We start from the raw sequence: 23,017 nt of genomic DNA, 5'->3' as shown, positions 1-23,017 counted from the left end.
TTAATTAAACAAAAAAAATGCAGATTACATCTTTCTGCCATTTAAGTATAAAAGAGTAGAAAAATGTAAAGATGCTAGGCAAATTCAACTCCATACCAACTGCGAACCTCCCCACCGCCCCCACCAAAAGCCACAATACAGACTTTATGAACAAGGGGATCCAGAGGGTAAAAGGACAGAATATGGGGAAATGGGAAAGGTATAATCACTGTCATTTGGATTGAAAAACAACTGAGCTAGAAAGTCATAACATAATCAAACCTAGCAAGACAGGATTCAAACAGCAAAGGCGCTCACCAGATGAAGTGTTCGATATATAGAGTCACCGGACTTGTCATTATTTTCAATCCTGGGCTTGCGCTTTATTTTCCACAGTGCAGACATCATCAGGAATGTATTCTCATGGTAATTAATTCTACCACCTGACGTGTTCAGCACGGAGACAGAAGTTTCTTAAAATATTCCCAGAGCACCAAACGCCTCCTAGCTCTGAAGAGAGCATCCTCTCATATGGACGTCCCATGCTGGTTTTCCCATGAAAATCTACGGCCACGTCTCAACGCAGCAAGGACAGCGACGGTGCGACCCCGGAGCTGCACTCGCTTCCCACCAGTGCCCTCTGGGAAGCTGTCAAAGGCTAAACTGTGGACCAGAACTCGGGCTTTGATTTCACCTGGCTAAACAATAAAAGTTCCAGAAAGGGAGAGCTGAAACTGGCAAGAAAACAAAGCACAAAATGCCTCCCTGGGATGTAAGCGTCTCTGCCTTGCAGCCTGAGATCAGCTGATTGGCCAGCATCCTGCACTGCTCAGGAATATTAAACCTGCCCGGCTCCGATAACTTTCAAGGCATTCCACACTGAGTCAAGAGCAGGCAACTAAGAAAAGTTGTGTGTGTGTGTGTGTGTGTGTGTGTGTGTGTGTGTAACAGTGTGTGTGTGTAACAGTTGATAAGTTTCACATTTTTCCACTCATGCTTTGTTATAAAAGCAGACATTTCTGAGACAAAAACAATATGGGTGAGAAAGAAAAAGTCATTGCTAATGGAAAGGTCCTGAAAATTATTCTAATACATTTGCTAAATGGAAAACAAAATCACAGCTGCCAGGAGGCCTGGAATGCATGACACATGACCGCACTGCCCTGAAGCTAATTAGCATTCATCTCCAGAAACAAGAGTTTTCAATGAGAAGCAGAGAAAGAAGAAGCCAGTGATGATGAGGCTTTTTGAGGTTGTCACCCACAGTCATAGGAGAAAGGAGGCGGCTCAGAAAAAGAAAGGCTGCTAGACTGTCCCTGCAGTGTGACATTTCCCTGCCCCTCCCCAGTGGCTGTGACATTCCAGTACCACCACGCTCAACAAGCATACATTTACTTGCTCAACTCTAAAAGGCCACACATAGCAAAAACTGCTATTCAATACAAGTGAAAACATACAGAACTCCAACATGCTTTTTCTTTATCCTGACCGACATTATGTAAAACAGTTCATTTAGAAAGAAACCAAGAATATTAAACAAAATCAGCAGCTCTAACATACTCAGCTGCAATAAAAAGTGATTATTTGTTTCTTTTTATTTAGTTATTTACACATTTACATCTCTACACTCAGCCTGGTACATTCAGACAAGGCTAAATCATGCTTCCAAGTTTAGACAGCTAACGATTGAAAAATTAATTTTCAGCTTATTCTCAAGAAAAATTTCACACTTATATAGGAGATGCATCAAAAAATATTTAGCCTTCATCAAGAAACTTAAGGTGTTTGCTTGCTCTTACTTTAAATCATAAAAAGAGACACACAGAAACATTAAGCATTAGGAAAAAATTTAAGTGGTTTATGGCTGTATATATAAATGGCCTACAGCACCACTAATAAATTAATTCCTTTATATGAAGCCTGGTATTTAAAACCAGATGTTAACAATCTGGACACAAGGTAGTTTTAACATAGCCACTAACAACATAAGACCTGGAGCCAAACTGGGTTTGCATCCTGGCTTTGTCATCACAGAGCTGTGTGACCTTCAGCAAGTCGCTTAATCTCTCTGTTCCAGTGCCCTCATCTATAAAATAGGGCAAATAATAGTATCTCTCTCAAGAGTGTTGTGAGGCTAAGATGAGTTAATATGGAACAGCGCCTAATATACACAAGACCTTAAATAAGTATTACTTCTCATTTATTATTAATAACACACAGTAGAACCCAGTCACCAAAAACTGCTCATTTAAGCCTTTGCGTTCAAATATCCTAAGTGAGAAATTTAATTGACCAAAGGTTATTTTAGCTAATTAATTTGAGTTGCATGACAAAATTTCAAATAAAGAAGATGAAGTCTGAATCAAAGCAAAACCAGGAAGTATTTCGGACACAGAATTACACAGTGCTCCCCACATCCAACCTAGCAGAATGAAATACGAACTTATGGTTTGAATGCAGTCTACTGCATGACCTTTAAAAATATTCAAATCATCACCCAAACTTCTTAATTTTTTTTTTGTTTTTTTTTTTTTTTTTGAGATGGAGTCCCACTCTGTCTCCCAGGCTGGAGTGCAGTGGCGCGATCTTGACTCACTGCAACCTCTGTCTCCCAGGTTCAAGCAATTCTCCTGTTTCAGCCTCCCGAGTAGCTCGTCAATAATTTTGAGAAAATTCTGTCCCTTTTTAGAAAGCCCACTAAGAATTTCTACAAGAAAATCTTTAAACAGCACCATCTATTTCTATATTTGACCCTTTATGTTCCAGATAAGTTCAAGAGCCTTGTTCTCTGGAAAAAGAACCATGGAGTCAGAGCAACACATGGGACCAGTCCACAAAGCCCCGGAGCCTCTTCCGTGCTCTCCACTGCCAGAACCTCATATTATACAGGACTCTGTTTATGACCTCATGACTCACTATATTTAACATGGAAACGATCTCTCTCGAAATCCACAAGGAGATGAGAACACTGACCTATCACAGTAAAGTAAAAATGACCCAATCATTTTGGATCCAACACTTTTTAAGTGTTCAGAAATAAATGTTTTAGATACAGGAAAAATAGCTATTTGCCTAAACCCAGTTAGAAATTGAAAATTAATATTTTTAGTTATTGTAATACTGTAACTTAATAGATACCCTTCAAATTGTCTTACCTCAGTATAGAAATATCTGTTTCTCCTGAGGACAACTGACCGACCCCACAAAAGTAAGTGGGTAAAAGAAATATAAGGGTCACCTAAATAAAAAGGAACTTTAAGCAGTTGGTTTTTTTAATTTGCCTTAAAAGGAAACATGTGCATTTCCAATGATCTGCTTTTTAATTAACAACCAACAACATAATGCCTTTCAGTTTATAAGTATTAATGTTGCTTTAAATATTAGATTTTATATTGTGCCCAACTTAAAAAGACACTGAGAATGAAGATCCTACAGTCAGGAAACAGAAACAAATATGGATAAAAGATACTGAAGAATCAAGTATGTGCACACAAGAAAGTCCTACAGAATATACACATACAGAGGGAATAAAAACAGGAAATGTACAAATGTAGGTTTTCAAAATAATAGTTCATGTTTGAAAAGCATTTTTCCATTATCAATGTGCTTTCTCATAGTTATATTATTTAACCCATCCCAAAATCCAATCTCCAAGCAAAAGTATGACCTTGATTTTGCAGATGAGAAAACAAAAGTATACAGTTATGTGATTTGCTTAGGTTAAGTGACTAGTAAGTGTCAAGCAAAAAAAATGAGAGATCGTAGAGGAATATAAATATCTCAACAACATTATAGAAAAAGATGAATAAGTATGGAAACATAATCACACGCAATTGCTTTTTTGTCGGGGGGAGTATCTTTTGGATTCAGGTAACACAGAGGTTTTAAGTTGGGTTGTGTTTTGAAGACTGCGGTGAAGAGAGGCTACTGACCCATGGAACTCTTTATGAAGTGGAATAGAAGCATGATAAATTATGGGCAACAGGCTGGGCACGGTGGCTCATGCCTGTAATCCCAGCACTTTGGAAGGCCAAGGCAGGTGGATCACAAGGTCAGGAGATTGAGACCATCCTGGCTAACAAGGTGAAACCCCATCTCTACTAAAAATACAAAAAATTAGCCAGGCATGGTGGCGAGTGCCTGTAGTCCCAGCTACTCGGGAGGCTGAGGCAGGAGAATGGTGTGAACCCGGGAGGCGGAGCTTGCAGTGAGCTGAGATCACGCCACTGCACTCCAGCCTGGGCAACAGAGCGAGACTCTGTTCAAAAAAAAAACAAAATTATGGGCAATAATTTCAGTGTCTTGCACCAAAAAGTCAGAAGGAGAACTTTCTTACTATGTTCAACCAAGGGAAAGTGTATTTGGATTAATTTTAAAATATGGTTTCTTTCCCTTTAACATAAAAGTTGCTCACTTTAAACAAGAGCTGAATGCAGGTAATTCAAAAGGAGTTCATTACAGAAACCCTATGCAGCAAGAAAGCATAGCTGACTCAGTCCCACATACTTTGGATGCTGTTTCATCCTACACAAATGAAGATGTAATAGGGAAATGGAATAAAATTATGGCATTAACTGGGAGCTCCAGCAGTGGCAGAAATTAAAGAAAAGGGATTTTATTTCATTACGAGTGATTTCTGCCCTATATTCTCACATACAGGTTTGTTACCAAGGCTGTAATTTGGATTTCATATCCTGCTATTCAGCAACATCTCAGAAGCAAAAACACTTCATCCATGGAGAGGCCTGGTAACCACATACAGCTGTGTAGGTGACATTGTCAGCTGTGATTCTTCAGTGGTTCAAAGCATGGGATGCGAAAATGAAAATCTCTCACCTTGCTGCTGTGATCAGTCTCATCTAAGGATTCCAAGTCTGGCCCCTCGGTCTCCTCTGGAGCGGTCTCAGCACTGCTGCCCTGCTCGCTGCAGAGGCTGTGCCCTGTCAGATGAAATCAGAAGAAAATGTGGGTCAACATGGATAGTAATTGCTAAAAGCCACCCCTGTGTGAGGGGGACGAGGAATCTCGCTCATGATGTGTACATATACTGTAAGACCCTCCAAGTACAAGCTCCATCACCTGGGTTCAATCAAATTAAAATGATAGGTGTTACTGTTACTACTAGTATTATTACTTTATATTTTTCACAATAAATAATAATTGTTGTGGATTGAACGTCTTTGTCTCCCCCCATACGAATTCTTATGTTGAAGATCTACCCCTCAATGTAATAGTAGTTGGAAGAGGGATGTTTGGGAAGTAATTAAGTTTAGATGAGGTCATGAGGGTGGGGTCCCCATGGATGAGATTAGTGTCCTTGTAAGAAGAGACAGAAATCAGAGTTCGTTCTCTCTCTACCATGTGAGGACACAGTAAGAAGGCAGCTGTCTGTAAGCCAGGAAAAGAGCCCTCACCAGGGAACTGAATTGGTTAGTACTCAGGTGACAGGGCTTCCCAGGCTCTAAAACCATGAGAAATAAATGACTGTTGTTTAAGCCACTCAGTTTATAGTATTTTGTTACAACAGCCTAAGTTAAGACAATAAATAATTTATAATAAAAGTATATATTATATACTAAAAAATTAACTGATTTTGATTTTACAATTAGCAAATTGATGAATTAATTCATTAATTACTAAAATAATTAAATAAGCCATACTGAGAACAGTACAACAACAAAAAAAGACTGTCCCATATCCATTACCTGAAAAATCCTGCAACGTCAGTTTTTGCCAAGTCTGGCCAACTATAAACATCTTACAATACATGCTCTTCCCATGATATTCTGTGCAAAAGTGCAAGCAACTTTCTTCCTTTGCTATTTACTGAGTGCCTACCACAGTAGTTCTCTATAGTGGTTCTCTGCATTGAGAAGAGAATATGAGAATCACTTTCCCCTGGGATGCTTCTCAAACTGACAGAGCATCTGGATCCCCAGGGGAACATGTTAAATGCAGATTCTCATTCAACAGGCATGGGGTTGGGCCTAAGATTCTGTGTTCCTTACTAGCTCCAAATGATACTAATCAAAACTGCAGGTCCATGGACCACACTTGGAATAGAAAGACTCTAGAACATTAAAAACCTTCTCTAATTGAATCTGAGAAGACAGTGGATTGAGCACCACTGTCCTAAAATATGAGGCACTGGATCATGGACTAGAGCACTATCAATATAACCACGCAAGAGAGAAGGAAACAGAAGAAATGGGAGCAGAAGGAGCCTCTGATGCTTTAGATGAAAGATTCCATCTGCAAAGCGGCTGCCTTACTCCAATGACACCATTACAGCCGTAAGCTGCCTAGCAACACTTTCTATTCAGGTCCAAGCTGGCCAGGAAAGTTAGGGAGGAAGTGGACCCCTGAGCAAACCTGGCACCAATGCTGCCTCCTACTGTCCCTTTCTTCTCTGGAATGAAGCACCAACTGAGTGAGTCTACCCTGAATGGCTTAGAGGTTTCTGTTTTCCCACCTTTTGGCTCTGGCTCTTGGATTTTCTTGTGTTTCTTTTCATTATTTGATCACTCATTACTTGCTCTTAAGGTGGTAGTGGTCAAAGAAGGAAGCTCAGTTAACTTGGCAGATATCATCTATGTCAACTGTCATTGCCGAAGCAAAAGTGCTTTAATATTTTGCACGGGGGCAATGACCTAGGCACAGGTATTGATCCCTGATGTGAAACAGCTGACAAGCTCATCTGGGAACACAATGGCAACAGCACTCAGTGCTCTGATCACAGGAACCACAGCATCCTCAGTGGGACGTCCAGAGCAGCCAGGAGGCACGACTGACAGGGGCCCCCTTCACACTGTGGTCTGCAGAATCACAACCTCCTGGAGTTGAACAACCCATAGACTGTGCAGAGAAATGCTGTAACCCTGCACATCCCATCGCTCACAATGCCTAGGATAGCTGATGCTCATAAAATAGTGGGAAAGCAAATAAAAGGATTTCCTTTTTTTTTTTTTTTTTTTTTTTTTTTTGAGACAGAGTTTCACTCTTGTCACTCAGGCTGGAGTGCAGTGGTGCAATCCCAGCTCTATTCAACCTCTGAGTCCTGGCTTCAAGTGATTCTCCTGCCTCAGCCTCCCCAGTAGCTGGGACTACAGGCGTGCACCACCATGTCCAACTAACTTTTGTATTTTTAGTAGAGACAGGGTTTCACCATGTTGGCGAGGCTGGTTTTGAACTCCTGAATCTGCCCACCTCAGCCTCCCAAAGTGCTGGGATTACAGGCATGAGTCACAGTGCCCAGCTGGACTTTCATTTTTAATAATACCGTGAGAGCCAGGTTTCCTGAAGAACAAACAAATAAATCTACTTCTACAAAACACTTAGAAATGCTAAATAAAGTAAAACAAATGTCCTTTTTAAACAAAGCTGAGCTCCAAAAACTCTCCAAAGCCCAAATGAAGAAGATAAAGTAGATAAAGGAAGTGGGGTAGTGTCCATGCTATGGCAGCCAAAGTATATCCATCAATCCCCAAGCCCTAAAACAGCACTTCCCACAGGGTGTGAGAACCTGTTGGTGTTAGCAGGGGGACAATTCTTTTGGGACAGAATTGTGCACTTGGTAGGTACACTTGGCACTAGGCTCCCTGGCTCCTGAGGACCAAACGATTAGGACTTGATTGCCACTGTGACAATCAAAAATGCACCCACACATTTCCCAACAGCAGCACCACCCAGTTTGAGACCCACTCCCTGGAGCCTTCGGTTTTAACTGTAAGCCCATGATACATGATACAGAAAACAGGTCACACAACTTCAGGAGTCAGAAGTGAATCTCCCACATTCATATGGTTCCCCTGAGAGGCTACACCCCTCAGTCTAAAAAGACACAGACTAAAAGAAAAAAGTGCTCACTGGCAAGAGAAAAAGAGATGGAAAAAGAAATTCTGCCTATACTTTGGGGTAGGACGGTGGAAAAGGAACACAGCAGGTTTCTTTTTTTTTTTTTTTTTTTACTTGGGGGTCATCATTTTATTCTTACAAATTGTAGTGCTTTTAAAATTGTTATTGTGCAACCTTCAGTTTGTTTGTTTGTTTTTTTTTTAAATTATACTTTAGGTTTTAGGGTACATGTGCACAATGTGCAGGTTTGTTACATATGTATCCATGTGCCATGTTGATTTCCTGCACCCATTAACTCGTCATTTAGCATTAGGTATATCTCCTAATGCTGTCCCCACCCCACAACAGTCCCCGGAATGTGATGTTCCCCTTCCCGTGTCCATGAGTTCTCAGGAACACAGCAGGTTTCTTCCCTGAGATTCTTTTTTTTTTGGAGATGTAGTTTCACTCTGTCGACGAGGCTGGAGTGCAGTGGTGTGATCTCAGTTCACTGCAACCTCCACCCCATGGGTTCAAGTGATTCTCCTGCCTCAGCCTCCTGAGTAGCTGGGATTACAGATGCCCATCACCATGCTGGCTAATTTTTGTATTTTTAGTAGAAATGGGGTTTCACTGTGTTGGCCAGGCTGGTCTTGAACTCCTGACCTCAGGTGATCTGCCCACCTTGGCCCCCCAAAGTGCTGGGATTACAGGCATGAGCCACCAGGCCCCGCCTGTTCCCTGAGATTCTTTTCTTCTCTTTTTGAGACGGAGTTTCACTCTGTACCCCAGGCTGGAGTGCAATGGTGCAATCTTGGCTCACTGCCAGCTCCACCTCCCAGGTTCACGCCATTCTCCTGCCTCAGCCTCCTGAGTAGCTGGGACTACAGGCACCTGCCACCATGCCCTGCTAATTTTTTGTATTTTTAGTAGAGACGGGGTTTCACTGTGTTAGCCAGGATGGTCTCAATCTCCTAACCTCGTGATCTGCCCGCCTCGGCCTCCCAAAGTGCTGGGATTACAGGCGTGAGCCATCACGCCCGGCCCCCTGAGATTCTAACCATAGGACTGACTTCATGTGTTTGTATTCCAAAGCATCTGGTAGGAGCAAAAACAAATCTACTCTGGAAGAATTCACTCTTAATGATGATATCATATAATACCCAGAGATAGAGCTTGGTCAAACAAGAATCCATAATCCCATATTATAAAACACAAGAGGCAACACATCACTATGAGCAAGAGGCAACAGACACAATAATTGACAAAATCAGACCCCCAAGGAATGATACTGCAATGATTTGATGTAGAATGTCAAATAAGTATGCTTAAAATATTTTTTTGAAAGAAGAAAGGGGCTGAACACGGTGGCTCATGCCTGTAATCCCAGCACTTTTGGGAGGCTGAGGTGGGTGGATCATCTGAGGTCAGGGAGTTCAAGACCAGTCTGGCCAACATGGTGAAATGCCGTCTCTACTAAAAATACAAAAATTAGCCGGGGGTGGTGGCACATGCCTGTAATCTCAGCTACTTGGGAGGCTGAGGCAGGAGAATCACTTGAACCTGGAAGGCGGAGGTTGCAGTGAGCCAAGATCGCACCACTGCACTTCAGCCTGGGAGACTGAGTGAGACTCCGTCTCAAAAAATAATAATAATAATAATACTAAAACAGAAGAAGAAAGAGATAATTTCAAAAAACATCAAGTAAATTAATAGAACTTTTAGAAACGGAAACTATAACCAATGAAATGAACACTCAATAGATGAGATGTAAACTGACGAAGTGAGAAAAGACTGGAACATCTATCCGAAGACATTACCTTACTAGAGCTCCTAAAGAAACCTTCAAATGTTAAAACTATCAAAATGGAATTGCATTTTCAGCTAAAATATCATCCACGAAGGAGACTTTAATAAAGACTTTTGAGAAACAAAGAATGAGAAAGTTTACCATGAACAGAATCTCACTGAAAAAGTTCTCTAAAGGATGTACTTTCAGATGGGGAAAGAAAGAAAAAGATCGGGTATACAAGCGAAAATGATAAACAGCTGATACACACACAGATAAGTCTTAGTATATATGACAACCCCCCCAACTCCCCAAAAAAGGTACTTGGGGGCAAAAAAAAAAAAAATACAAACTGTAACTAAAACAATGGTGGAAGTGATTATATTTAAAGCCGTTTCGTAATTTTATGCAAGAGGGAACTAGAAACACTAACTTTGGTTTCTGTTAATAATCATGTTAAAATTTTAAGATCAAACACTAAAAGAACAGAAATAGATTATATAGGTTGAAAGGAGAAAGCAGAATTTATAAATGCAACCTAGAAGAGGACAGGAAAGGAAAAGAAAAACAAGCAAGACAAATTCAGCAAAACAAGATAATATAAACAAATAAAAATACATAGATATTCTAAATAAATGTAAAGCAGGCTAAACGTTAATACTTAAACTTCATGTTTAGATTATAGAAAAAAACAGTGCAAAACAAAGCCCTAGCTGCATGCTATATGGAAGCAATAGACTTAAACATAAAAGACACAGAAGATTAAAAGGTTGGAAAACTATATTAGGCAAACATAAAGAAAGCTTCAAAAACGTCAGACACAATCGATTAGTCAGGATACAGAAGATGTAAAAATCAGTAATTATACAGCTTGATCCATGAATGCATTTCAAACCTATTCCCAAGAAATTGGTGAATATACATTTTCCATAAGCATTAGCAATTTATGCAAATAGACCACATATTAGGCCACAGTGTAAGTTTCAAGCAATACCAAAGAATCTGTATGGATGCAGACCACACTGGCAACATTTTTCTTGAAACTAAATATTTTATGAAAGAAAAAAAGGCCAATAACACCCAAGACAGTTTTAAAAAAGAAAAACAAGATTAGGGTACTTTACCTACCAGATCTCAAAACATATTATAAAATTACAGTGATCTAAAGCAGTGCAGAACAGGCTAACAGAACAGAGAGCTCAGAAACAGTGCCTCCATCCCATGCAGCTGTTCCTCAACTTATGATGGGGTCATGTCCCAATAAATCCATCATAAAGTCAAAAAATCATTAAGTAAAATCATCATAAATTGGGGACCATCTGGCCAGGTATGGTGGCTCACACCTGCAATCCCAGCGCTTTGGGAGGCCAAGGCAGGCGGATCATGAGGTCAGGAGTTCGAGACCAGCCTGACCAACATAGTGAAACCTCATCTCTACTAAAAATACAAAAATTAGCCAGGCGTGGTGGCACGCACCTATAATCCCAGCTACTCAGGAGGCCGAGGCAGGAGAATCGCTTGAACCCAGGAGGCAGAGGTTGCCGTAAGCCGAGATTGTGCCACTGCACTCCAGCCTGGGTGACAGAGTGAGACTCCATCTCAAAAAAAAAAAAAAACAACACTGGGGGCCATCTCTATATGGAAATGTGAAATACAGCAGTTGTGCCATTGGAGACCAGTGAGAAAGGAATAGAATATTTGATAAATGATGCTAGGACGGTAGATTACCCACATGAAGAAACATAACATTGGATCCTAACTTACACCATTCACAAAAATCAGTATCAGAGATATAAATCAGTATATGAATAGCCCAAACTGTAAATCTTTTAGAAGAAAATATTGAAGACAGTGTTTATTACTTCAGGGGAGAGACAGATTTCTTAAACAAGATATAAAGAGCACAAACCATATTAAGACTAAAAATTCAGATTTTGCTGAAATTAAACACTTCTGTTTGTAAAAAGGCACCATAAATACAAGAAGACATGTCACAGACTGATAAAAGTTATCTTCAATACATATAACTAGCAAAATATTAACATCTAAAATATAAAAGAACTCCTACAAATCAATAATTGGAGGTGTATCTGATTCTAAAGCATATTTTTCTTACCCCCATATGTCATGTTTTCTATCCTTAATTGAAGGTAAAAATCAATAAAATGAATTAAAATGGGCAATGCAGTTTGTAGCAGATGGTTTGCAAAGATGACAGTGATTATTTCTTTCATCTCTTTAAGCACAGACTTTTGTGTCTATTTCACCACTCCATGAATTTGGGCTGGTGCTGTGATTTGCTTTGACCAATAGAATGCAACTTAATAGATAATAAATTAATTGTGAGCCAAGGCCTCAAGTGACTTTGCAGTCTCTGGTCTTGCGCTGCTGCGAACTCTGAGCCCACCATACAAAGAAATCTCAAGCTAGCCTCCCACTGAGAGACGCCAAGGAGAGGAGACCCAGCTGTTTAGTCACCATACGTGGGAATGACTAAGGCCATCTTAAACCCTCCAGCCCCAGTCAGGCCACTGGATCACAGAGCCACATGAGTGACTCCAGGGAAGGTCAGCAGAACAACCAACCAGCTGAGCCTGGCCCAAACTGCTGAGCCACAGAAGAGTGAGCAAGTAAAACAGTTGTTTCAGAGTGGTTTGTTAGGTGGTAGTAGATAACCAATAAGTGGTTAGGGGGAATTTCATGATACTAGAAAGCCAGAAAGCAGGAGGTGACAGAGGTATGCTTCAAGGAAGCTGAGGAGAGACACCAGCATGGGAGGAAGAGGGAATTCAAGTGGGAAAGGGCATTGTTCTCACTCCCATACTTCAGAGCCTTCTCTAAACACTCCCAGCTTAAGAAGTGTAGACAACAACATTGTCAAGTTTGTTTGTTTTTTTTAATCCCATACAAACAGTTTTGCAATTTCCTACTCTAGCTTCCCCTGTACTACTCACAATAGTAGTAGGTGAGTGGCTTTCCCCTAATGATAGAAATTGGAGGAATTATCTTCTTTGTTCTGGACATTCCTGTCCCTACCTACTTACCAGGAAACAAAGCACGACAGCTCTGCTACCAATCAGAGAGAGAAGAAAGCTGAAGATAAGGCTCAGTGGTGGCCAAAGAAGCAGCCAGAGCAAGCAGGATGCCCATCCATATCCCAGTACTGAGCACACTGCCAGGCATGCAGCAGGGGCCCAGGGGAGAGGAAGAGGGCTCAATCTAGACAGACAAAGTCTCAGGGAATGAAGAAGCCCAGAGCAGGACTGCGGACTCTCTCAGACAGGGATCATAGGCCAAGTCAAAAGCCGCTATAGAGCCTGGCGCAGTGGCTCACAACCGTAATCCCAAACTCTTGAGAGGCTAGAGCAGGAGGATCGCTTGAGTCCAGGAGTTCAAGGCTGCAGTGAACCATGATTGTGACACTGCACTCCAGCCTGGGTGACAGAGTGAAACCTCAACTCTATTTGAAAGAAAAAAAAAAAAACTGCAGTAACGCTGTAAATAGAATTGATTGTTGTGAACAGGTAAAATCAATGCTTTGCCTTTTAAGTTACCTCCAATAATATTTTTGTGACTGCGAAAACATTTGCAATCAGTACCTCCGACACACCATCAACAGGACAGACAACGAGGAGATTTGAGGAAGTACAAACATATTAGTGTAGTTTACATTGAGATTTACCTTTCATTTGCCCAGATTACACACATCTACTTTGGTTTCATTCAAGTCCATGTAGGACTTAAGTTTAAAGAGGAAGAAAAAAAATTCTGGCCTTGTGAGATGTCTTAACAATGTGTTCTAAGCAGACCCTCCAATTCAAACACTGACAAAGAGAAATAATTATAACACTAAACTTTTAAAAGGTCTTTTTAACGCCTGAGTTTAAATCCCTGATGGAAAAAAAACGATTGGGGGTGGGGGCAAAAGAAAGCTTAGACACTGTCAATAAAGATATTTAGCTGGAACTCAACCGTTAGGATATAATTTTATTTTGCGTTTCAGTCATTTTACTGTTATAAGATTTTAAAAATTCCATATAAACACCCATAATAAGATCAGCATAAACACTCACCCCTCCAACAAAGCTAAAAAACCAAAACAAAGAAAGAAAGAGAGAGAGAGACAGAGAGAGAAAGAAAGAAAGAGAAAGAAAAAGGAAAGGAATGTTACAACTTGAACTTGGTAGACAAATAATAACTTATTTTTAATCAAATGTCACAAAATCTCAGTTTTTGTTTCCTATAAAGAGAAATTTAAAACTCCATTAAAACTGTAGATTTAAAATAGTAACTTCTTTTTAATTAAATGTCACAAAATCTCAGTCTTTGTTTCCTACAGAGAGAAATTTAAAAATCCATAAAAACTGACTAATCCTGTTAGCTTGTTGTGAAAGTCAAATATACATTAATAATCTTTAAAAATATCAATATAGAGCATCTCAGTCTCCGAAACATGTTTTTTTTCACACGCAGGATTTGATGGTGTCATCAATCAAATCTCACTGGAAGTTACCCCGCCCCCAGCCCTAGCAGGGCCCACCCAGGCAGGCCATGTGCTGTGTGACAAGAAGCACAGCAGGCCGACAGTTTACAAGGCGTGTGTGGCTCCAAATGTTAGCGACAAACAAACAGAGGACCATGTGCCGCCGGGTATCTGTGAGACTTCAGAGAATCTGAAGCCCTGGACCATATTTGTTTGTGGGAAGAGAAATCTGTGCAGTTCCTCTTCCTTTGCTGCCCCTCCCTGCCGCCTGACTGTCTTCAGTTTTCAGAATCGAGCTCCAGGCCATCTCCATGGAACATCAGACCAAAATAGAACCTCACACTTCACGGGTACTGCACAGAAGCACGTTCTGCCCATGCAGACCAAGCGGCTGTCCGTGCTCAGCACTTGGCAATTCCTCGCTTTGAAGCAAGGTGCCTTCGACTTTCACGGCTATCACAGAGGCCTTTCCTGTTCAACAAACGCTGCTTAATCTGCTTCCTGCAGGAGGGACATTGGTCTGGACTGCAGAGCACAAGCTTCCACTTGGCATCAGACAGACACGCCTGAGGTTTATCAAAGGGTCTGACTGCAACTCCAGCACTGGCCCTAATTGCCTTTAACATGCCATGGGCCTGCTGTTAGCCACACACACTTGGCTTTCTCCAACACAGCAGCAGGAATAACCATTTTTTGAACAAGAAGCAGCTCTTGGAACGCTGGAACTTTTATTATTTTTAAAATTGTTACCTTTTTTTCTTTTTCTATTTTTGAGAGAGAGTTTCGCTCTTGTCCAGGCTAGAGTGCAGTGGTGCAATCCCGGCTCACTGCAACCTCCACCTCCCAGGTTCAAGCAATTCTCTTGCCTCAGCCTCCTGAGTAGCTGGGATTATAGGCACCTGCCACCACTCCCAGCTAATTTTGTGTACTTTTAGTAGAGACAGGGTTTCACTGTGTTGGCCAGGCTGGTCTTCAACTCCTGACTTCAGGTGATCCACCCTCAGCCTCCCAACGTGCTGGGATTACAGGCATGAGCCATCGTGCCCAGCCTGTTACTTTCTTTTTTAGAGATAGAGTCTTGCTTGTCTCACAGGCTGGGTGTAGTGGTATGATCAAGGATCTCTGCAGCCTCAATCTTCTGTGCTCAAGTGATCCTCCTGCCTCAGCTGCCTGAGTAGCTGGGACTACCGGTGCACACCACCATGCTTGGCTAATTTAAAAATTTTTAGTAGAGACAAGGTCTCACTATGTTGCCCAAGCTGGTCTCAAACTCCTGAGCTCAAGTAATCCTCCCGCCTCAGCCTCCCAAAGTGGTGGGATTACAGGTGTGAGCCACAACAAACGCCTGGCCTCTGGCACTTTTATTGTAATCCTGTGGGCTACTCATTGAAGTAAATCAAGGCACCTGCTTCGCCCCAACTGGTCAAGTGGAATTCTAGGGACAATCACAGCAGAGCTGTATGAACCACAAAAATAAAGTGAACGTGAACCCAGAGAGAGAGATAAACAGGCGTTTGAAACTTTGGAAAGACACTAATGGTGTCACTTGAACTATGATTCTTATAATTTGCATAAAAGCTGAGGTTTTGCATAATTACTGTTACATAATTCCATTTATTTTTTCTTTGCTTTCTCCTTGATGTAAAAAGGAAAAACAAGGCCATAAATGGGGATTTGTGTTGTAATTCTCTCAATAAATGCTTTATAAAACTTTTTTTTTAGATGGAGTCTCCCTCTGTCACCCAGGCTGGAGTGCAATGGTGCGATCTTGGCTCACAGCAACCTCCGCCTCCCAGGTTCAAGAGAATCTCCTGCCTCAGCCTCCCAAGCAGCTGGGATTACAGGTGCCCACCACCACGCCCAGCTAATTTTTGTATTTTTAGTAGAGACGGGGTTCCACCATGTTGGTCAGGCTGGTCTGGAACTCCTGACCTTAGGTGATCCACCTGCCTCGGCCTCCCAAAGTGCTGGAGTTACAGGTGTGGGCCACTGCGCCTGGCCTCTACAACTTTTTTAAAGAACTGTTTTACATCTAGATTTGCTTTGCTTTCCTATATTGATGTTCCCTGCAACATTTCCCTAACAGGGTGATAGAGCTATACCTTTTAATAAATTAGGCCAGTAGTTCTCAACTGGGTAAGATTTTGCTGCCCAGTGGCCTTTTGGCAATGTCTGAAGATATGTTTGATGGGCACAAACTTGGGGAGGTGGTGTACTCTTGTCTTGTAGTGGCTTGCGGGAGTACTGCTAAACATCAACACACAGGACAGCTCCCCACAGCAAAGCATTATCTAGCCCAGATTGTTAATATTGCTAGATAAGATCAGTATTCAAAATAAATCACACAAGAACACAAGAGAGACTTTTTTGAAACCTCACACAAATACAGTTCTGCAACTTCCTATTCTAGCTTCCCCTTCACTGCTAAGATCTTTTTATAAAAACAGCCACTGAAGGAACTATCTTTTTGTCCTAGACATCCTTCCCTTTTTTTCCTACCAATACGTATGAAAACAAATGCTTAAAAAAAAAACCAAACAGATGAAAGTAGCTCCAGTAAGACTGCAACCAGAACTCAGGGATGGCAAACAGCCAAGGATAGGAAACTGAGTCTTGCAGAGAACACTCAGGCTAGACTCTCCTTATGCAGATCCTGGCTTTCTAAGCCAACGTGGCAACCCATTCAGCAGGCTTCCCTCGTAAACCAAGGAACGGGAGAACGGAGAATGTACTACAGGACCACCTAACAAATTTTCATTACAAAAAAATCTCAGTGAAGCAGATCACAAAATGTGATCAAGGAACTATAGAAGGTTTGCATGTCACCGTAAAATTCCAATTATCTTATGATTCCACCAAGACAAGAAAAAGGATGGGGAGCAATAACCAGGAAGAGTTGGTGACCTAAGGCAGTGGCTCCCAACCAGGGCTGGACATTAGAAGCAACCGCCAGAACAAATGCAGACCCAGACCCCATCCCAGACTAGGTGACTCATGAGCTCTGAAAAAGGGCCCAGGAACCTCAGCATTCTAGACTACAGCACTCATTTCTTTCTACTTGAGAAAGGAAAATATAAACAAGGTGTAATTCATAAACTTAGTTATCAGGTAATTCACCTGTTGCAGACTGAGGTGGCATAGAAGACAGGGAGAAGACTGAAAAAGAGCAATCTCTGGTCATAGGCCAGGGACTCCTCATGTCCCCCATAAGAGAATGGCTTCAGGTACAAAACATTTATTGAGCGTTTACTGGGTAATATTCTAAACGCTTTACTTTTATGCCTCATTTGGTCCTCACAACAGCCCAGTGAGATGAGAGGGTGGCATTATCCCCATTTTACAGGTGAGGACACTGAGGCACAGAGGGATTAAGCATGACCGGGTCAAGGTCATGAAGCTGATGAACATAGAAATGGACTGATTTCTGGCCGGGCACGGTGGCTCATGCCTATAATCCCAGCACTTTCAGAGGGCGAGGCGGGTGGATCACCTGAGGCCAGGAGTTCGAGACCATCCTGGCCAACATGGTAAAACCCTGTCTCTACTAAAAATACAAAATTTAGCCGGGCGTGGTGGCGGGTGCCTGTAATCCCGGCTATTTAGGAGGCTGAGGCAGGAGAATCAGTTGAACCTGGGAGGCAGAGGTTGCAGTGAGCCGAGATCCTGCCACTACACTCCAGGCTGGGCAACAGAGTGAGACTCTGTCCCCCGCCGCCACCAATGACTGAGTTCCAAAGAAATGGACTAAGTTCCAAAGAACTTGGTTCCAGGCCCTACTCTTAGCCACTAGGCTGTGATGCTTCTACATAGAAGAAACAAACCTCTCTATGAGAAAGCAGTTCAGAAATAATCCAACTTTGAAGGCTAATCCCATACTCACTCAGGGTCCTTAAGGGAGGACCTGGCCAAGTCTGACCACTTGAGTTTGTGAGACGGTGGAGCTCTGCAGGAGGAGCCTCCAGCAGCCAGGCAGCAGCTAGCACTCACGTGGACCCCAGGGTCCCTGAGACCCAGCAAGGCTCTCTGTTGAGGACACCAATCATCCACCTTAACTTACTCCCATCAAACCTCAAACCTGCCACTCAGGATGTTTCCTATTTTTGTTACTTCTAAATTTAGACTAAGGCTGTAGTCCATCCTGCCCATTGTACAAAATTTTCTTGGTTGTTTTCTATTTTAACTGCAGCTGTCTGTTGATACTGCTTTATCTCTGCCCCATCACGGAGCAATCTTTCAGTTATTTTATCCTGTTTACTTGCCTCCACTTTTATCTTCCACTGTTAAGTGAGGACTAGGAAGCAGAAGCAATTAGAAGGCAGATAGGCAGAGACCCAGGTGGGGAAGTGAAGTGCCTTCTCCCCGCCAGCAGGTCCAACTGGGCTGCTACTTGACTGAGTATTCAGGAATTCTTTTTTTTTTTTTTTTGAGACGGAGTCTCGCTATTGCCCAGGCTGGAGTGCAGTGGCACGATCTCGGCTCACTGCAAGCTCTGCCTCCCGGGTTCACGCCATTCTCCTGCCTCAGCCTCCTGAGTAGCTGGGACTACAGGCGCCTGCCACCACACCCTGCTAATTTTTTGTATTTTTAGTAGAGACAGGGTTTCACCGTGTTAGCCAGGATGGTCTCAATCTCCTGACCTCGTGATCCGCCCGCTTCGGCCTCCCAAAGTGCTGGGATTACAGGCGTGAGCCACCGTGCCCGGCCAGGAATTCTTCTGAAATTTACTAATTTTGAAGCCAGTTTAGAAACTTTACCAAAAACAAAAACCAAAACAATACAGTGGCTTTACTTTCAAGCTTTATTCTTGAGTCAGTCTGATTACCTACCTTGACAAAGCAGACTCTGTTCTGAAGGATTTTTTTTTTTTATGGAGTTTCGCTCTTGTTGCCCAGACTGGAGTGCAATGGCACAATCTCGCCTCACCACAACCTCTGCCTCCTGGGTTCAAGCGATTCTGCCGCCTCAGCCTCCCTAGTAGCTGGGATTACAGGCATGCGCCACCACGCCCGGCTAATTTTGTATTTTTAGTAGAGACGGGGTTTCTCCATGTTGGTCAGGTTGGTCTCAAACTCCTGACCTCAGGTGATCCGCCCACCCTGGCCTCCCAAAGTGCTGGGATTACAGGCGTGAGCCACCGCGCCCAGCCTGAAGGATTTTTGATGATTGTAAAACTGCAAAATTTTAAGAGATAAAGCAATGTGGCTGGGCGCAGTGGCTCATGCCTGTAATCCCAGCTCTTTGGGAGGCCGAGGCGGGCAAATCACCCGATTTCGGGAGTTCGAGACCAGCCTAACCAACATGGTGAAACCCAGTCTCTACTAAAAACACAAAAATTAGCAGGGCGAGGTGGCAGGTGCCTGTAATCCCAGCTACTCAAGAGGCTGAGGCAGAAGAATCGCTTGAACCCAGGAGGCGGGGGTTGCAGTGAGCCAAGATGGCGCCACTGCACTCCAGCCTGGGCAACAAGACCACAACTTCGTTCAAAAAAAAAAAAGATAAAGCAATGAAAAAACAAAAAACTACACTAAAACATAAACTGGAGGACAAAATTTGAGTCATAGTTATCAAACTTTCAGCTCCATGCCTGGCACATAGTAAATACTTAAAAAATATCAGCTCCGAGTTATGGCCACTTAATTGGAAAAAAAAAAAAAAAACCTGCCAAAGATGATCCCAAAATTGCAGTTTCAATGTGTTTTAAAATAATGGCAGGGTCCATGGATTTACAGCACAGCCTCCAAAGGCGAGTGGTCTGAAGGAGGTAACGTGGTCAGTTGTAAAGTCCAGTTGTTTAGTTTAAAACTCCACCACACAAAAGACCAGACAGCAACTGTATACACAGAAATACTCAGATATTTCTAAAACAGATATATATAAAATGCATTTTAAAAATCTTTTAAATGCATTTCAAGATTTATTCAATGCATTTTAAACTCTATTAAATATATTTTAATAGATATTTAAGCAAACACACGTACACATACATGCACAGTTTTTTTTTTTTTTGAGTCGGAGTCTTGCTCTGTCGCCCAGGCTGAAGTGCAGTGGTGCGATCTCAGCTCACTGCAACCTCTGCCTCCTGGGTTCAAGCGATTCTTTTGCCTCAGCCTCCTGAGTAGCTGGGATTACAGGCGCCTGCCACTACGGACGGCTAATTTTTGTATTTTTAGTAGAGGTGGTGTTTCGCCATGTTGGCCAGGCTGGTCTCAAATTCCTGACCTCAGGTGATCCGCCTGCCTTGGCCTCCCAAAGTGCTGGGATTACAGGTGTGAGCCACTGCGCCCGGTAGATTATTTTTAAAAAAGAAGAAAGAAATAGACCAAAACATTAACAGTGTCTATCTTTAAAAAAACAAATTGGGAGCAATCTCAGTCATACTTTACATCGGGCACAGCGAATTTTATATGTAAAGGGCCATAGAGTAAATACTTTTGGCTTTGCAGACCCTAAGTCCTTGTCACAACTACTCAACTCTGTCATTGCAGAAGGAAAGCAGCCAGAGACAAGGTGTAAATGAATGGCATGACTGTGTTCCAATAAAACTTTATTTACAAAAACAGGCGGTGGGCTGCTTTTAGTCTATGGATTATAGTTTACCAACCTCTTTTCTTTTTTTTTTTTTGTATCTGTAACCCAGAAGAAGGCCTCAGACAGAAGAAAAAATCCAAAGAAAGTTGAGTACACACTGTTGCTTATAGCACATATGTGCAAGCTTATAAAATCCTTTAAATAATCTAATCTAACATAATATGTCTCATTCAAAGTCATATTCCAGGAACAACGGTATCTGTGAACCGTTTTATGGATCGAGTCTGCCATCTTGTGGTCACATGAAATAACAGCCTTTATGGTCTTCATTCTCCTTCATTAAGGGTACACAACTCACTGGAGCCACTTTTCAAAAATTTGATTGGGATGTGGGGACCACAATAACATAATGAGTCAAGGAAGTCAACTGTAACTGAGAGCAATCAATTTTCTGAAGCTTCAACTTGTCAAAATCTTCCAAGGAGCCAATGAACAAAAGAATGAGGGCTCCAACTTCCTCAGCAAGCCAAGCTTCAGAAAATGATTTGAAAAACAACAATAGCAGGGCAAGAATATCCAAGCACCCAAGGGCCTTCCATTTCAGATTTTGAACGGAACGCTCCATTTTTATCCCAAGCTTTGAAAAGACAAAATAATGACAAAACCCCAACTTACTAAATCAACCCAAACCCTAGAACCCGGTCATGGAGAAATAAACGATAGCAATCTACGCTGTTCATCTGTTCCATCATTCACTCACTCTCTTGCTGAACAAGAAGGGGCCACCCATGTAGCGAACCACATGTAAAGAGCCGGGAAGACAAAAATGAGGAATATAAACCCAGTCTCAGAAAACACATTCAGGCAAAAAGAGAGACACAAGCAAATAAGAATTGCATGATCTAATGAGGGCCCATATGGAAGTCAAATGTGCAGGGTCGTGGGGGCCCAGAGGAGACAGCTAACTCTGTGGGGTCCCAGGAAGACTTCGAAAGGCAGGTGGCACTCACGCTGCTTCTAGTAGAATGAGCACAGGTTGCCAGAAGGAGGGGGAGAGGAAGCAAGGGCAAGGCAGGGGGGTCACCGACGGGCTTGGGTTCAGCCTTCAGGTTGAAAAAGTCCAAAAGACAAACAGAGCAAACAAGAGCTCTGCACACATTTCCACTCTGGGCCTCTCAGCATCTCAACTCACATCCTTCTCTCAGATAGTAGGAAAGCAGGGCTGAGTGGTTTGGAAGATGACGACAGAGAAGGCAGGAACAGAGGTAGGACTTAGTTTCAGCATCTTATGTGATTCCCAGCACTTGTTCGTCTTTTTTTTTTTTTTTTTTTTTTTTAAGAGACAGGCCTTTGTCTCCCAGGCTGGAATGCAGCGGTGCAATCACAGCTTACTGCAGCCTCAAACTCCTGGGCTCAAGCGATCCTCCTGACTCAGCCTCCCGAGTAGCTGGAACTACAGGTGCTCTCCACTATGCCCAACTCATTTTTTTATTTTTTGGAGAGATAGAGTCTCGTTATGTTGCCCAGGCTGGTCTCAAACTCCTGACCTCAAGTTATCCTCCTGCTTCCACCTCCCAAGTGCTGGGATTACAGGTGCAAGCCACCACACGTGGCCCAATTCCCAACACTTCTGTGCCTCTGTATCTCTATCCACAGCAAAGTCTTCTAAATCGTCACATTTCTCCAAAATGAGAAACAGCAGAAGCATTATAAAGCTGCCCATGGGTGACAGGTGGATTTGTAGCAAAACAGTTCTATGAGAATATAAAGTTCCCTGCGCCTTTGAAATTTCAACAGGAAATGCAGGGCCAGTCATCAGCCCATCTTGCGCACACATTTTATACCACCTGCGAGACAGAGGCATTCACTGAAACACACAAGCTGCATGATAAACTCCCTGGGTCGTGGCACAACGGAGTTCAGACTCACCCCCAGCACCCTGAACAGCCATACCTGGGTTGCTGGTGAGAAAGGCGAGGGGGCTCTCGCCAAGGTCCGCAGGGCCGTCCACTCGGTGGGGCGGGCTTTCCAGCAGCTCCACTCCTTCCTCCAGCTCGGGGTAGGTCCTCACCAGGAGGCCCAGCGAGGGCTGTGAGAGGAAATCTTTGAGCATAGAAGAGTTCAGGGCGTCAGCAGCACGATTATTGATCTCAAGAATCTCATCTCCCGCTTTCAGGCCTGCCAACGCAAGATGGAAAATTTTTAATTTCACACACATAATCAGAACACAACAGCTTAGGAGGTCTGCTATAAAGGGCACACCTGCTGTGGGTCTCACAGCCCCAGGTGCTGCTGCAGACAGGCTGCGGTGCTCAGCAGTGATCCTCAGGAGAGGACATGGGCCTCAGGTTCTGAAGGTCCTAGATTTGCAGGTTACAACATGCCAAGCCGGGTCCTTCATACAT

General features: G+C 42.7%; 1 protein-coding gene across 13 annotated transcripts in view; it reads right to left on the bottom strand.

The window, feature by feature from the left end:
• TIAM1 (TIAM Rac1 associated GEF 1) overlaps positions 1 to 23,017 on the bottom strand; it is a 457,120-nt gene that overhangs the window by 42,553 nt on the left and 391,550 nt on the right. For 12 of the 13 annotated variants that reach the window (XM_032174685.1, XM_032174689.1, XM_032174683.1 and 9 more), the window contains 2 exons: positions 22,566 to 22,790; positions 4,816 to 4,919 (listed from right to left, as the gene is read on the bottom strand). In XM_032174685.1, the coding sequence (XP_032030576.1) occupies positions 4,816 to 4,919; positions 22,566 to 22,790 (329 nt within the window). Of the gene's footprint in view, positions 1 to 297; positions 1,095 to 4,815; positions 4,920 to 22,565; positions 22,791 to 23,017 lie in introns of those variants that run through there. The other variant, XM_032174694.2, reaches the window with a different exon arrangement.

This window comes from Hylobates moloch, unplaced genomic scaffold (assembly GCF_009828535.3).
Source record: "Hylobates moloch isolate HMO894 unplaced genomic scaffold, HMol_V3 SCAFFOLD_14, whole genome shotgun sequence".
Classification (NCBI taxonomy): Eukaryota; Metazoa; Chordata; class Mammalia; order Primates; family Hylobatidae; genus Hylobates; species Hylobates moloch.
This window is presented reverse-complemented; position numbering and strand designations above follow the sequence as displayed.